We start from the raw sequence: 17,781 nt of genomic DNA on the forward strand, positions 1-17,781 counted from the left end.
TTCTCACTGTCCAATTTTTTTCTGCAGCTGCTCAACTTCCTCGAGTCCTCAGGCCTTGACCCCTACGGGTTCCTCAACACGATCCACGACTTCCTGGGCATTCCTCAGATTACGAAACCCGCCAGCAGAATGAGGAGGAGCAGCAGGAGCCTCAAGTCCATGCTCGATGAGATCCTCGCCATCCTCCCAGTCGACGAGCTGAAGGCTCTCTACAACGAGAAGCTGGAGACCAGCGCCGACTTCGCTGAACTCATCAACAGGCTCAGCTCGGACGAGTTCCACGTAAGTAGTAATCCTTTCATGGCTGTTGAATGGCAATGAGTGTCCAACATTTTTCTTTTATGTTACCTCCATACTTTACGTCTAACCAGAAATATGACGTTTCCAGCAACTGGTGTTGCGCGTTTTGGAGCTGGATGCTGTCCAGGAATTGATCCAGATGCTGAGGGACGCCGGTATCGATGTCGACGCCATCATGGACTTCATCCGCAATCTCTTCGGCTGGGCTTAGTGAGGGCGTGTTGCACCATTCTAGATGCATCCTCATAAGTAAATGATAATATCTGCTTTGAAGCCGTGGACTCAAAGAACTGTTTAAAAATAAATTAGTTATCTGAAAGTAAGTGTATTTCAATTGGCTGTCCCTAAATCCAGTACATCAGAATCTCAGAGGTATTACAACTGAATATTACTGGTTTCAGTTTTCTGAAGAGTGATGTCTTTTCTAAGGAGTACCTCTGGTAATATGAGGGCTATACTGCTACAAAAATTGATTCCCATTTGCTAATAACCTAAAATGATCTACGTTTACACAATTCGAAAATCTTTTGTCTATTCAAGCGGCTCGATGAAAACCTATGATTGTTCACGTGATTCGGTATTCATTATTTACAATCCCTACGACGCTTTGCAGTTTAAATCAATAGATAGCTGAGAAATCTTCGCGCATGACTTCAGAAAGATATTGTAGTCACTCGGTCACTCTAAAGAACAGAGTTTCATACAGACATAGCAATACACTCTATAGGCACGTGCTCCACGAATCAAATCTCACTCAATATGTACTGGTGATTATATTTGTCACACACAACAACATAACTGGTACATACATGCGAACGCATGTCTATGATAGAGTGGTATTTCTTATAGTTCTTGCAAGTGTGTTCAGCATGTACGATTTTCATAACACGGGTCTAGGAACGTCTCATCATTGACTGACAACCTATCACCACAGAATCATCAGCTGAGAAATATAGAGATCAAAACAAAGTTCTTAAAACTACTACTTACTTAAAGCATAACATAGCCATGGGAGAAGCTTGGGTCTACAAACGTATCACTTACTGACAACCTATCACCACAGAATTATCAGCTGAAAAACATATAGATCAAAACAAAGTTCTTAAAACTACCACTTACTTACCGCATAACATAACCGTAGGAGACAATTACCACACCAAAGTCAGTTTCTGAAGAGCAAAACATTTCAAACGAATACAAACTACTCCACAACTTGTCACAACGAATAGGCTCTATAAATAAACGGGCACACATCGTGAATGAAAAAAAATGTTCAACACAGTGCTAAAAGTAAAGACCAGTAACCTGAGAGAAAGAAATTAAATAAGACGTGGTCAAAGACGTATGCTTACGCCAGAGGAGGCAGCCTATGAGAACACAGTGGCTAGCACTCATGCCTATATGACTCATTACTTCACAGACTAGGCACTACTTTTCCTACAATCTCTACAGAGGCTTCTCACAAATATTGCTTGCAATGGATATTCTAGTGCTGGCAAATTCAACGCTCTGAATGTCGCATGTAAGTCTAACACTCCCCTGTATCCAGCCTGCCCCCGAGGTGCTAGTCATGCAGCGCCGTGGAAGAGTCGGTGAGAAGTTTGACCACTATGAAAACGAAAAGTGTAACTTTTTGAAGATTGGAATCTGTTCGTGAATACGTAGAATTTTAGTACGACGAATGGCATTTCTATTGCAAGCTTTTATTCCCATACGGGCAACACTCATATATAAATCTGCTCATTATGTGAACAAAAGGGACATTTCAAGCCTTCTATAGCTGTACAAGTCGACTGCTGGTGATGGTACCGTGACGCAGAATCGCGAAGGAATCGTCAAAGCTGTATCAAGACTGAGGAAACGTAATGCACTAATGGACAGTAACCATCTAGGATTGCGTACGGTGGTTGTAACAAATCACATTAAATCAGTAGAGAGACCCACACGTACGTTCCAGAGAACTATCAGCAGTCCAGCTAACACGATGACTGTGCGTAGGGAGGTAAAATGAACAGCGTACAGTGTTCGGACAGCTCCTCAAAAGCCACATACTTCTGTAATCAGTGATACGGAACACTTTTGGTGCTGTAATTGTGGGAGACAATTTAGCTCTGGTACAGGAATTCCAAACACTCTGTTACTCTGCGATTTTTGCTCTGTAGTCATGCCTATCTAACCTATGCTTATGCCTTTATCTACTGTCTCGTAATTCCTATGCATGTCTTAACCTTTTATTGCATGCTGGGGTTGTTGGTACAGTGGCTTTAATTAACAACCACAACTCGACTTAGACTATAAATTTACTGGCTCCACGAGGAACCTGCAATCTAAGTTTAACAATCAACCGATGGCGCTAGTCGTACCTCGAAACAGCACAGTGAGCACAGAGGGCGATGACCTTTCGTTTTATCAGGAGCATATATGAGCTATCATTTGCTGTTGTTCCTTTAAAGCTTTAATCATTCTTCTCGCAATCTTTTACTTCATATTTCAAATTGATATTTGCAACGGGGTTCAGCAGAATCTGTAATAATTATGGAAAGCGAGAGGCAATCAAAAGGTGGTTCTCCATAATTATTTACATTTATCGGCCTAAGACACCGCCTTCAATATGAACTTATACAAGACTGATTCTTTCAGTTAACAACAGTTATGAATTTTACCTTATTTGGTCTCCGACGTACAAAAGGAAATCAATTTATGGGGTACGAAGATGGATTAAATTCAGTGCTGTTCCACGTAGTAGCATGCAACACTAAACGGAAACGTCCCCTTTGAACAATTATACAATACTATGCTTAAACTGACACACAATATTTTTAGCGCAACGCAATCTGACTTTCAATAATCCCTACAAAAGAATGGCCCCGACTAACATTAACCTATACCTTTAACAAATCACTTACCTCACAAAAATCTTCGTTACTCGAACTACTGCAATACAGCGAGCGCCACTACTGCCAGCTAAATAAAAGATTCAAACTACGGAAAGCACTAACCACTGATAGGTATAGTTAGCAAATGAAAGATTTTAATAGAGAACAAACAATGTATTTACCTTAATAGTGTTGAAAAATCATAATATACATAGCAGTTCATGACATCCAGTCTTACAAATTTCAAAACTCCGCCATTTCTCTCCCCACATCCACCACTGCTGGCGGCTCACCTCCAACTGCGCAATGCTACGTGCTGTTCACATCCAGCTGCCGCTGCCCAACACTACAATAGCAGACAACAATGCAAACTAGCCACAGACTGCACACAGCACAGCCAGTGATTTTCATACAGAGCGCTACGTAACGTTGCCAATAAGAAAACATAAACAGCCTACTTACAACACAACATACTCATACATGTAGACGTAAAAACTACAGGACAGCGAGGCCGGGGGGGGGGGGGGGGGGGGGTACGCAAGGTTGCTATTGCAAGTAATTATGTCAGACTGCATTGCAAGAAAGCGAAGCAAAACGGAGATTTCTGAGGGGCTTAGTATAACTGCACATTGACGAATACACTAATTACATAGTACAGAATCTGGATACCTACCGTATCTGATACCGTTTAGCAAACCAAACTACGAAATGACACAACAAATATAATCGAAAAGTAAAGAATTTGACATAAATTAATTAATTTAACCTCGATGGGCTATTATTCCACGCCGAGAGGTTGAAAGAAAGGGCTTAGACGGGGTAACTAACACACAATTGCGGGACACATGGAGTCCGTTAGTGTTCGCAAAAGCAACTCACCGAAAATTATCAAATTATTACAGACGACTTGGCTGGGGGACATCAACATCATTTTATCGTACAGCAAGAAATTAAGCAACATCTGAATCATTCTAGATTTAGGTACCACGTGAACTACACTTATGGGCAGGCCTCACTTACAAAGGAACAAGTTAAAATCAGACAAAAGTTCTCACAAAAATGGGAATCAAATTTCATAGAATCACTTTTAGAAAACGTTAAGACACGTTAGCACGCTCTGACACCTCGCGTGGACTTAGAGCGGATTCCGTACACCCACGAGGCGAGCACTGCAGTTGCAGTGCAAGTCACAGAGAAACTGCCTAAAATTTGTGAAATGAGTGACTGAAGATGCTCTGGCTCGGCTTCCATTTTCATTAATAAATATTTAAAACAATCAACCACCCAGAAAAAATTAAATTTCTAGTTGTTAATCGGCACTCAAAGAAGTGACGCGAACATGTTCTCAGGACCACACCAGAAAAAAACTTTTCTGTCGTTCATCTTTAACCCACAGAACTTCAGTAATTGTGCATCAGCTCGAGACGTTCTTTCAAATGAACGGATTTCACTCGCAATTATTCCACAAACAAAATGCAGAGTTGATGGCCAACACTCGTACTCAAAGGTTACGAACACAATTTACCAGTTGCTTTATACCATCAAAATTATGATAATTAAACTATCTTCTATCACTTCTCTGACTAAATTTACTGTCAACGACACAGTTCGAACGCTATCCACGATGACAAAATTCGTTTTTGTACTTTCAATTCACCATATCAGTGAGAGCTTCACAGTAGCGTTCTCACACCAGGCCAGCCCGTGCAACAGCGTCCCAGCACGGCGGACTTTCGGAGAAAATGTTTCCTTGTTCGAACTGCCCGAAGAGGATTCTTTCCTATTGGCTGTAACCACCTTCAACCCTCTGCTGTCGACTCCCTTCATCTTTTCCAGAGTCTACAGGCAATCTTTTTGCTTAGCTTTCCCACAAGTTATACTTTGACAAAGCCCACTACACTCTATCTTTGGCTAGTCCCTCACCTTCCTGTTTCCCACCACAGTCAAACTGCATGCACTCATACCAGTGAGGACTAGTAGTTATACATTCCGGGTGTTCACAAATTTTTAAATTCAGATAAATATGAAAGTGCGAAATCAATAGCATCTGCTGTATAACATTTACGGTTATCAACATATTTATAGAACTTCAGTCTCTGTCAAGAACAATAATAATAATAATTACATCCATAACTTGATAACTTGTCTGAAAAAGGAACAACTGTTTTCGTGAAATTATGTTGTTTTTTACATAATTAAGTACAGAATATGGCAAGAACGAATTGACGTTTAAGCCTTAGCCACTCTCCGTTTCGCATTTTTGAGTAAGTAGGAGTTTTCATGCTTTTTTACTTTTTCGGACAAATGAACATGGTCCCTAATTCATGTATTAACTTCAGGGTCGAAAATCAGGCATTCTTACAGTGCACCCGCACAACTTCTTTGTTACATGTTCGCTCGTAATCACGCTTATTTGATTTCGTCACTTTCTTAGAAACGGATCTGGTCTGAAAGGCCTTACTTGATTTGCGGCTAACTTTTCCTGATAATTTTCTTTTCTGATAGTACTTAATACAGGTTCAACAGAGTTAATGTGGACACTGCACAGGAAAGCCGATTCCTGCACAGTAAACAGCCGACTCCAAAGACAAACTGGCGTTTGCGGAAATGATTAAGCAGTAGTACCATCTACCAACAAGGTCACTTGACTAGAAAACAAATAAGGCGCTGAGGAGCCGTAAGGGCCAAAACCCGTTGTCTTCGACCACCTGCGGCGGGGCGCGTTCGGTCGTCTGCGTTCTCTCAATCACTTATCGAAAGTCCACCTAGCTCTCGATATGCTACTTTCCGACGTCCCTTTACTCTTTAGTAGTGCGTGCTAGGCAGTGTAAAGTAGCGTTGATGAAACCACTACCTAATACCTACCATACAGAGAACGCGTAACTCGAGTTGAAAGTCAGTTCCTGAAAGTTCACTTTTAAAAAAATCAGGTGTTCGGAGGATGCAGTCGTAGAAAGCATTTAAAATTAGATTGAATCTGCTTTTTATTCATATGGAAACACATGAAATGGCTATCAAGTCCGTATTTAATATTGTAATGCTCTATCATTGAAAGTTCACTGTCTGTACAACATAGTTTCACTCGAAAAGCAGCCAGAATTTTTGTAAGTCCGACCCGACTGATTTTCACGTTCAACCAGGTACACCGAGCGAGGTGGTGCAGTGGTTAGCACACTGGACTCGCATTCCGGAGGACGCGTGTGACCATCATAATTTAGGTTTTCCGTCATTTCCCTAAATCGCTCCAGGCAAATGCCGGGATGGTTCCTTTGAAAGGGCACGGCCGACATCCTTCCCCGTCCTTCCCTAATGCAATGAGACAGATTACCTAGTCGTTTGGTTTCTTCCCCCAAACAACCTAACCCCTCCCCCCCCCCCCCCCCCCCCCCGCCCCTCCACCAGGTACCGACCCACAACTATTCGCGAATTAAACATTCGGTCGTTTCAGTGGTCTTCTTCAAAAGAAGTGCTCGCCAAAGTATTCCGTAGAGCACTAAACATGCCACGCGGAATTGTTACTACTGCCAGAAAGTTCACACGCTCATAACTTTCAAACTATTTAATTTAGGAACACCAAACTTTCATTAAAATGTTTGTAACTCCAGTCGCTTGAGTCACGAGGCATTCGAACCGCAATTAAATCACTATATCTTCATTTTCCAGAGTATTTTAAGGACCTATCTAACATAGTGTTATCTGTACGCCGGTTAGCAAGCGACTTTCTCGAACTATTCTACTCACTGCCCACTCCACTAGATTCGCGCGGGACCAGTTTAATTCTCATTGGATCTAAACGACCAATCAGAAGGTTCCTTTCAGATCATTCTCGCGGTTGAACTTGCCTTATCCAATCAATAATCTGATATTATTTAACGTCATTAAAACTTCAATTTCTGGTATATTGTTTAATGAAATCAAGTGAAATGCCAGATACTCTTCAAATTGACAAACAAACTTTCATTCTTTTAAAACAATAAACTGGTAGCCAAGATCGCAGGACTTCTTTTTAGTCCATGATTACCGGTTTCGGTGAAACTAAAGCCGCCATCATCGGATCTAGGGAGGACAGAAAACACTATAAAAGTCGGCTTGGATTCCACTTATATAACATGTATACACAAAATTCAGTTACATGCCTTAGGACACATACAGGTTACAACATCAAGGCAAACTATGGTGATATTAATAGTTGCCTATAACACGCAGGCCTTAGAAAATTGTCGTAAGTAGCACATAGGCGTCCAAGAGAGATGACATTATAAATGTTAAATGTCTCCATCACATACAAGCGCAAGCTAGGCACTACCGGACCAAAACCAAAAACCCTAACTTATTGCTTAATGATCAACTCGAATCTGCAGACCATAATTTCTTCAGTATTTTTGACGAGTTCCTATAGAGTCCTTTGAAGCAACAGTGAACCATGGGAACGCAGTCAGCTCTTTTATGAATGAGGGGAGAATGTCCTACTTTAGGGCGATGGGCACGCCCCTCTCCCCTGCCCCAGTTTTACGTTTTCTTCGTTTTGCTCCGGTGACTACATAAGTATATAGTGACATAAGGTGGCATAACCTTTTGATATTGGTTTTGATAGATGACTGTGGTTCATTTACACGAGGCTGCCGCATCGTTGTACTTCTTGTATTAAGTTATTCTTAAGACCAAAACCCATAGGCTCTTACGCAATGTGTATTTTATCGGTATGTTTTTTAATATAAGACCAGACGGATATGCATTTGTGTAACCCTGCAGTGTTCTTAAATTTGTATGTGACTTTTGGTAGGTTTTATATATGACCAGACAAATGTGCACTTGTGAAACTCGGCAGTCCCAGAAAATTTACATTTCTTTTCGGTATGTTTTATATGTAACCAGGCAGATGTGCATTTGATATGACCGGAAAAATCTTTGTTCGTCTAGGACAGTATCTGTACCTTCAGACACCCATGTGTGTCTGAAGGACATCGTCATGTTACATACAGACACTGTAAAACACAGACATTGCAATAATTAGTGAGCTAAAATGACGATAGTAAAAACATTTGTCTCTACCTGTACAGCAATAAGAAAGTGTGAGCATAAGTGACATGGACAGCGTGGCAAAAGGAGATTTGGGTCGGTGTCGGAGGCGTGCACGGATAGCCGTCAGTCAGCCTTCAGCAGAGCAGCGGTTCGGACGGCGTTTACGTCACTGCCTCACGTGTGCGCTCTGAAACCGACAAGGACTTCGTTTCTGTCATTTGGACGGAATGTTGGAGCGGTTACAGTTGAACACTGTGAACGATCCGCGTGTTTGAGCTTCCATTCGAAGTGCCAGAAGAATTGGTGGCAGACGCCCTGCGTCCTTACGGATCGTTTTTATCCCATGTGACTGAAAAATGGGCAAGTTTCAAAACGTATCCTGTCCTCAATGGCATCAGACAAATACGGATCGAACTACGAAAACATGTTCAAAAAATTGGTTCAAATGGCTCTGAGCACTATGGGACTTAACATCTGAGGTCATCAGTCCCCTAGAACTTAGAACTACTTAAACCTAACTAATCTCAGGCCATCACACACATCCATGCCAGAGGCAGGATTCGAACCTGCAACCGTAGCGGTCGCGCGGTTCGAGACTGAAGCGCCTACAACCGCTCGGCAACTCCGGGCGGCAAAACATGTTCTGTCATACCTGTATATCACTGGTTGTAGGGCGATTGTCATCCATGACGGACAACCAAGATCGTGATGTGGGTGTGGAAAGGAGAGACACGTACGTTCTGAGTGCATTCAACGAAGTTCTTACAGCTGCCACGAAATGATCCACCCTCACATCGCATCTAACTGTGATTTAAGTCGCGGAATTACGCGATAACGTAGGCCGCGCGACTGAAACGTACCGCAACGTACAGACAGAGGCAGAACGTGGCGACCCACGGAAGGGCGACGTTGCGCTGGACCGCCTGCAGCAGTCACAGGACGGCCTCTCTTCGGTGCCGCTTGCGGCCCCTTCAGATACGCCACTTACGGGCATCGATAATTCGACGGGGCGCGATTCTGAAGTCTCCCACGAACATCAAGAGGCCATGCTGACCTCTGATTCCGAAGCTCGGCAACGAAAACAGCGATCACCAAACCGCTGGAAGAAGCGCCGCCTTACAGCGGAGAACGAACTACCGAATCCAGCAGGCAATGCTGAGGCGTTTTCGGGTACAGAGCAGACGACCATGGATACAGAAGAACTGCCTAGCGTGGATGCAGGGGCGGCCAGCGGGACGGCGACGAAACTTTCTGATGACGATAATCCAGAAACGGTGGAAAGAGTCCGATCGACGGCAACAGGCTACTGAGGAGGCAACGGCGCCTACGACGCACGACAACGATGGGACGCTAGAGGACTGATCACAAGAGCCACCCCCGTGGGGAACAGATGACGCCAGAGGAACTGCTCCCAGCTACTCTCCTGGTGTGGGACCAGGAGAGTGCACGGAATAAATGCAGACGGCGGGGGACGTTAGAAAGAAGGGCGCCTGTGTACGGGAGAATTAGAGACCGTAAGGTGCCGTGTCTGCGTTGGCAGACAGTCAACAGAATGGGGTGCCGAAAAAAATCAAGATGCTCAGTGATATGATAAAGGCTGCAGACTCAGACATAGTGCTGTTACATGAAGTTCGGGTGCTTCCCCCTCGGGTTATGGTATTTACTGTCCCCCGTGTGACGAGAGAGGCGTTGGCACGGCGATACTATTGGAGGAAGGAATACGTGCAGATGAAGTGGAGTATTTGCCTTCGGATCGTGGTACGGCAATTACCATAGGTGGAATACGTTTGATCAGTATACCGGTATACGCACCGTCAGGCTCTGATAAGAGAAGGAAAAGAGCAGATTTTTACACTCATAAGGTTACACAGTTGTTTCGGGGACGATAGATGCTTGCATACTCGACGGAGATTTTAACTGTGTGCTCGACAGAAAGGACCAACATCCTAACTATTAGTCAAGAACTTAGGGAGCTGGTCAACGGGATGGAATTGGTCGATACATGGTGTGGTGACACCGCCAGACACCACACTTGCTAGGTGGTAGCCTTTAAATCGGCCGCGGTCCGTTAGTATACGTCGGACCCGCGTGTCGCCACTATCAGTGATTGCAGACCGAGCGCCGCCACACGGCAGGGCTAGAGAGACTTCCTAGCACTCGCCCCAGTTGTACAGCCGACTTTGCTAGCGATGGTTCACTGACAAATTACGCTCTCATTTGCCGAGACGATAGTTAGCATAGCCTCCAGGTACGTCATTTGCTACGACCTAGCAAGGCGCCATTACCAGTTATTATTGATGCTGTAACACATGTACCGTCAAGAGCTATGTTTACCAATTATGGATTAAAGTTAAGTATTCCAGCAGCTACGTACTTTATTTGCTAGTCTCAATTACTTTACCTGTTCCAGACCTCACGCCAGCCTGCGTGAGCTTAAACGCGTGCCTTTCGGCTTCCTCATAGAGGCTTGGCTGTCTCGCTAGGCCACAACACATGGGACCTAAAGTATCGCAACCAACCGGGATATACATTTTTACGAGCCACTCCGCAAACCGTTTGGATCGGATCTATCTTTAAAGGGAGTTAGCGATGTCGACGGTGGACGCAGAAATTGGCCGACCGCGTTTACAGACCATGAGGCATGTACTTGTACGGTTACCCTTGCTAGACAGCGGCCATGCAGACGGAGGGGTGACTGAAAGATGAACGCCTCCCACCTGCGTGATGCAGAATGCCGACGCATCGTGGAGGACGCGTGGCACGGCTGCCTCCGTCGACGAAATTCTTACGGCTCTGTCCTACAGTGGTGGCTCGAGTGCGCGAAGCCAGCTTTACGGAGGACGTTAACAGGATATGCGAAGGAGGTTTCTCGATGTCAGCGCACGACCTCTCACTTTTACTTTACGCGCCTCCGTGAACTGTTCGTTCAACCACCTACACCAGAGCCCCAGACGGCCGTCCACCGAGTCAAGGCGAAGCTGGTACAACTTGCGACGCTAAGGATGACGTGTACGATGATAGGCGCGAGATCGTAGGACTGCCTGCCCAACGAAGTTCCCTCTATGCATTATGTGGTAAAGGAAAGAAGAAGAAAAAAATGGTTCAAATGGCTCTCAGCACTATGGAACTTAACAGCTGTGGTAATCAGTCCCCTAGAGCTTTTTTTTTTTTTTGTCATCAGTCTACTGACAGGTTTGATGCGGCCCGCCACGAATTCCTTTCCTGTGCTAACCTCTTCATCTCTGAGTAGCACTTGCAACCTACGTCCTCAATTATTTGCTTGACGTATTCCAATCTCTGTCTTCCTCTACAGTTTTTGCCCTCTACAGCTCCCTCTAGTACCATGGAAGTCATTCCCTCATGTCTTAGCAGATGTCCTATCATCCTGTCCCTTCTCCTTATCAGTGTTTTCCACATATTCCTTTCCTCTCCGATTCTGCGTAGAACCTCCTCATTCCTTACCTTATCAGTCCACCTAATTTTCAACATTCGTCTATAGCACCACATCTCAAATGCTTCGATTCTCTTCTGTTCCGGTTTTCCCACAGTCCATGTTTCACTACCATACAATGCTGTACTCCAGACGTACATCCTCAGAAATTTCTTCCTCAAATTATGGCCGGTATTTGATATTAGTAGACTTCTCTTGGCCAGAAATGCCTTTTTTGCCATAGCGAGTCTGCTTTTGATGTCCTCCTTGCTCCGTCCGTCATTGGTTATTTTACTGCATAGGTAGCAGAATTCCTTAACTTCATTGACTTCGTGACCATCAATCCTTATGTTAAGTTTCTCGCTGTTCTCATTTCTACTACTTCTCATTACCTTCGTCTTTCTCCGATTTACTCTCAAACCATACTGTGTACTCATTAGACTGTTCATTCCGTTCAGCAGATCATTTAATTCTTCTTCACTTTCACTCAGGATAGCAATGTCATCAGCGAATCGTATCATTGATATCCTTTCACCTTGTATTTTAACTCCACTCCTGAACCCTTCTTTTATTTCCATCATTGCTTCCTCGATGTACAGATTGAAGAGTAGGGGCGAAAGGCTACAGCCTTGTCTTACACCCTTCTTAATACGAGCACTTCGTTCTTGATCGTCCACTCTTATTATTCCCTCTTGGTTGTTGTACATATTGTATTTGACCCGTCTCTCCCTATAGCTTACCCCTACTTTTTTCAGAATCTCGAACAGCTTGCACCATTTTATATTGCCGAACGCTTTTTCCAGGTCGACAAATCCTATGAAAGTGTCTTGATTTTTCTTTAGCCGTGCTTCCATTATTAGCCGTAACGTCAGAATTGCCTCTCTCGTCCCTTTACTTTTCCTAAAGCCAAACTGATCGTCACCTAGCGCATTCTCAATTTTCTTTTCCATTCTTCTGTATATTATTCTTGTAAGCAGCTTCGATGCATGAGCTGTTAAGCTGATTGTGCGATACTTCTCGCACTTGTCAGCTCTTGTGTCGATGATGCTTTTCCGAAATTCAGATGGTATATCGCCAGACTCATACATTCTACACACCAACGTGAATAGTCGTTTTGTTGCTACTTCCCCCATTGATTTTAGAAATTCTGATGGAATGTTATCTATCCCTTCTGCCTTATTTGACCGTAAGTTCTCCAAAGCTCTTTTAAATTCCGATTCTAATACTGGATCCCCTATCTCTTCTAAATCGACTCCTGTTTCTTCTTCTATCACATCAGACAAATCTTCACCCTCGTAGAGGCTTTCAATGTAGTCTTTCCACCTATCTGCTCTCTCCTCTGCATTTAACAGTGGAATTCCCGTTGCAATCTTAATGTTACCACCGTTGCTTTTAATGTCACCAAAGGTCGTTTTGACTTTCCTGTATGCTGAGTCTGTCCTTCCGACAATCATATCGTTTTCGATGTCTTCACATTTTTCCTGCAGCCATTTCGTATTAGCTTCCCTGCACTTCTTATTTATTTCATTCCTCAGCGACTTGTATTTCTGAATTCCTGATTTTCCCGGAACATGTTTGTACTTCCTCCTTTCATCAATCAACTGAAGTATTTCTTCTGTTACCCATGGTTTCTTCGCAGCTACCTTCTTTGTACCTATGTTTTCCTTCCCAACTTCTGTGATGGCCCTGTTTAGAGACGTCCATTCCTTTTCAACTGTACTGCCTACTGCGCTATTCCTTATTGCTGTATCTATAGCGTTAGAGAACTTCAAACGTATCTCGTCATTCCTTAGTACTTCCGTATCCCACTTCTTTGCGTATTGATTCTTCCTGACTAATGTCTTGAACTTCAGCCTACTCTTCATCACTACTATATTGTGATCTGAGTCTATATCTGCTCCAGGGTACGCCTTACAATCCAGTATCTGATTTCGGAATCTCTGTCTGACCATGATGTAATCTAATTGAAATCTTCCCGTATCTCCCGGCCTTTTCCAAGTATACCTCCTCCTCTTGTGATTCTTGAACAGGGTATTCGCTATTACTAGCTGAACTCAATTAGTCTTTCTCCTCTTTCATTCCTTGTCCCAAGCCCATAATCTCATGTAACCTTTTCTTCTACTCCTTCCCCTACAACTGCATTCCAGTCGTCCATGACTATTAGATTTTCGTCCCCCTTTACATACTGCGTTACCCTTTCAATATCCTCATACACTTTCTCTATCTGTTCATCTTCAGCTTGCGACGTCGGCATGTATACCTGAACTATCGATGTCGGTGTTGGTCTGCTGTCGATTCTGATTAGAACAACCCGGTCACTGAACTGTTCACAGTAACACACCCTCTGCCCTACCTTCCTATTCATAACGAATCCTACACCTGTTATACCATTTTCTGCTGCTGTTGATATTACCTGATACTCATCTGACCAGAAATCCTTGTCTTCCTTCCACTTCACTTCACTGACCCCTACTATATCTAGATTGAGCCTTTGCATTTCCCTTTTCAGATTTTCTAGTTTCCCTACCACGTTTAAGCTTCTGACATTCCACGCCCCGACTCGTAGAACGTTATCCTTTCGTTGATTATTCAATCTTTTTCTCATGGTAACCTCCCCCTTGGCAGTCCCCTCCCGGAGATCCGAATGGGGGACTATCCCGGAATCTTTTGCCAATGGAGAGATCATCATGACACTTCTTCAATTACAGGCCACATGTCCTGTGGATACACGTTACGTGTCTTTAATGCAGTAGTTTCCATTGCCTTCTGCATCCTCATGTCGTTGATCATTGCTGATTCTTCCGCCTTTAGGGGCAATTTCTCACCCCTAGGACAAGAGAGTGCCCTGAACCTCTATCCGCTCCTTCGCCCTCTTTGACAAGGCCGTTGGCAGAATGAGGCTGACTTCTTATGCCGGAAGTCTTCTGCCGCCAATGCTGATTATTTATCAAAACTTAGGCAGTGGCGGGGATCGAACCCGGGACCGAAGACGTTTTGATTATGAATCAAAGACGCTACCTCTACCCCTACAACTTATAACTACTTAAGCCAAACTAACCTAAGGACATCACACACATCCATGCCCGAGGGAGGATTCGAACCTGCGACCGCAGCGGTCGCGCGGTTCCAGATTGAAGCGCCTAGAACCGCTCGGCCACAACGACCGGCAAAAAGAAGAAGACGATGGACGTTAATACATGAGTTCGAACTCTGCGATGGCCGTCGCATTTCAACGCAAAGGGGCATAGCACAGGCTTTCACGGATCATTTTAGCAGATTCTACGCGAGCAACGGGGAGGGTCAGAGGGAGCTGGGGAACGTCCTGGAAGATACCCCGGACGCGACACGTGGGAACGGGGAAGCGGACGTGTCATCTGAAATTACGAATGAGGAGCTGAAGGAAGTGATTACACGAGGTACCTCCAACAAGTCCCCATGTCAAGACGGATTCTCGTTGGAATTTTACCGTGGCTTTGTGACCATTATGACACCGATGTGGTTATGCATGTTTAATGAGCTTCAGCGGCAAGAAGTACCGGTTCCCATAAAATTCACGGAAGGGCTCATGATCCCGATACTCTAGGCACATGGCGGCAAACGACCGTGTGATTATCGCCCCTTGACCTTCCTTAATGGTGACTACAAAATCCTTATGCGCATACTGGGCAGCCGTACCAAAACGTCGCTGGCAGATCAAACACATGCCGATCGGACTTGTGTTGGCGGAATAGTAATATCCACACAGCTTTGGATCACTGGTTACTGTAGATTTCGATCATGACTTTTATCGAATGGATCGTGAGTACCTCACAGCAGTGATCAACGGGATGGACCATTACTGCATGGCGCCACATCAGAGATGGTGATCAATGGAGGGAGAACAGAGTATTTTAAGATCTTAAGATCTATCAGACAGGACTGCCCCTTGTCGATCCTCCTATACGCGATCGCCTTAGAACCGTGCCTCGCATGCATTCGCCACCAACTTATCAGGATCTCCCTGCGGCATCTATCATTCAAATGTAGACCATATGCGGATGATATTGTGTTCCTCGTCCGGAATGAGGGGAAGACTGGATCAGCACTGGGGTGGCAGCTGGCAGCGAGGTCAACTTTCGAAAATCATAATTCATGCATGTGGGGCTTGCACTAGAACCAGGAACGGAAGGACCCTTACCTGTGGTGCAAATCCTCCGATGTTTGGGTATCACCTTTCATAAGGAGACGGCAGGAACTGCTGAGGACAACTACCAACGGCTGTTGTTCACTGTCCATATGTCAGTAGGAATAAACACCTTACGGCCGATCGATATGCTGCAGCGAGTGTCACTCTTCAACTTTTATCTCACTCCCATGATGTGCCACCTGGCACACCTTCTCCCCTTGACGCGCACGTTGGAGGATTCAGGCGGCTTTTGAGTACTACGAAAGCTTGGGACAGTTCATGAAGGTACAGTACAACACACTTACCCTCCCAGCGCGAGAAGAGGGCGTTGGTTTGGTGAACGTACATGGGAAGGCGCAGCATGCCATGTATATTAACACCATGCTAAAGCGGTGGCGCAGCACGAATCACGAAGAACTAGCACCACAATCGCATCTTCTACCGGCCAGTGTCGGCCATATATCGCCCCCGTTAACTCACGTGCGCACGTTCATCGTAGAACACAGTTACGTTCGGGTGCATTTACTGACGTCCCGACAGACGACATCGAAGGACTTGTACCATATGCTTCTTCAACAGATCGCATCCTATCGTTAACAGGCAAGTTGTGTGGCGCACGGTACACCATCCCCATCTACATACTACAGTCAGGCCAAGATGGTACATTGTAGTGAACCAGAAATACCCAACGAATGACAAAAAGTACGGAATACATTTTGCGGTTCCCCCATGTGTCAGCAATGTGACATGATGGATACGGACGACCACTGACTGGTCTGCGGCAAGGCGTTGGCTGTCTGGACTCTGGCGGGGAAGATAATAGCGTTCATGCGGCGCACTAAATATACAGCAATATCTTCCGACATCGTGTCTACCTGCTTAGCTGGGTGGTAACGTCTCGTCTCCCATGCAAACGGGCCTGGGTTCGATTCCCGGTCGGGTTGGAGATTTTCTCCGATCGAGACTGGGTGTTGTGTTGCCCTCATCATCATTTCATCCTCATCACCGGCGCACAAGTCGCCCAGTGTGGCGTCGACTGGAATAAGACTTGCACTTGGCGGCCGAACTTCCACCGATGCAGCCTCCCGGCCGACGTCACATTTTTTTCCGGAGGAAACGTATTTTCCGCGTCATAATACGAATGCAGTGGCGTCATTGGATTACTGGCAATACTTGAAACGCGGACACACAAAATTGTTAATGGTACGAAAGTACAAGGACTGGTATGCAAATTTTCTAGGAACGGTTTTTGCTACCCGCCATACATATACTTGGGATGCGCAAAGATGAGCGGCGGTGCAGTCGTTTGTGGAACCGACCAAGTACAGTGATCAGTTGAGGAAAACCACCAGAGTATGCGCTCCGCGCAGAACTAAAACTTGCAGAGTTAGCAATGGAGGAATGGAATGCTTCTTTTGACTTTGTTTAAAGCTTTCTGCTTCTCCTACCTTCAACAAAGAAAAAATGCCGAGGTAACTGGCTGACCAGCGGTAAGTAATTAAAAAAAGTTGGTAGAGCACTACAAAAGAAGTGGTTATGGCAATCGCTCGCGTTAGGCGGGAAATCCAGTACGAGTCCCAGCCCGGCACAAATTTTCGTGTGCCACAAACAGCTAACATCAATATCGTATCATAGGCTTTTAGCTGATTTGTGTGTGGTCTGGTACTGCATTATACAATTTAATATACAGCTAAATAATTTACTTTAACTTAAATATTATACACCACTAACTGAACTGCATCGACTTGAACGGCTTTGACACCTTGGTGCTGGAGTCCCATGTTCTTCAAATCACAATCTTACAACCATATGTTGCCAGTACTTATTAGTAGACAACATCAGGGTTGCGCAATAATGGGACGAAACACTCATTCTCACCCTCATCATCAGTGTACTTGTGGAGAAATGTTTGTTTCGGCATTATTATAGGAATTATTCAATAAAATTTTTTAACAAAATGTGTATTTATTTAACAGTTATTTCAACAA

The 17,781-nt window shown here is 44.6% G+C and overlaps 1 protein-coding gene across 1 annotated transcript in view; it reads left to right on the forward strand.

Annotated features, from left to right (window-relative positions):
* Positions 1 to 17,781, forward strand: part of LOC124795576 — a 179,734-nt gene that overhangs the window by 11,976 nt on the left and 149,977 nt on the right. The window contains exons 13-14 of the mRNA XM_047259647.1: positions 28 to 282; positions 389 to 510. Coding sequence (XP_047115603.1) covers positions 28 to 282; positions 389 to 510 — 377 coding nt within the window. The remainder of the gene's footprint in view (positions 1 to 27; positions 283 to 388; positions 511 to 17,781) is intronic.

Source organism: Schistocerca piceifrons, chromosome 4, assembly GCF_021461385.2.
Source record: "Schistocerca piceifrons isolate TAMUIC-IGC-003096 chromosome 4, iqSchPice1.1, whole genome shotgun sequence".
NCBI lineage: Eukaryota > Metazoa > Arthropoda > Insecta > Orthoptera > Acrididae > Schistocerca > Schistocerca piceifrons.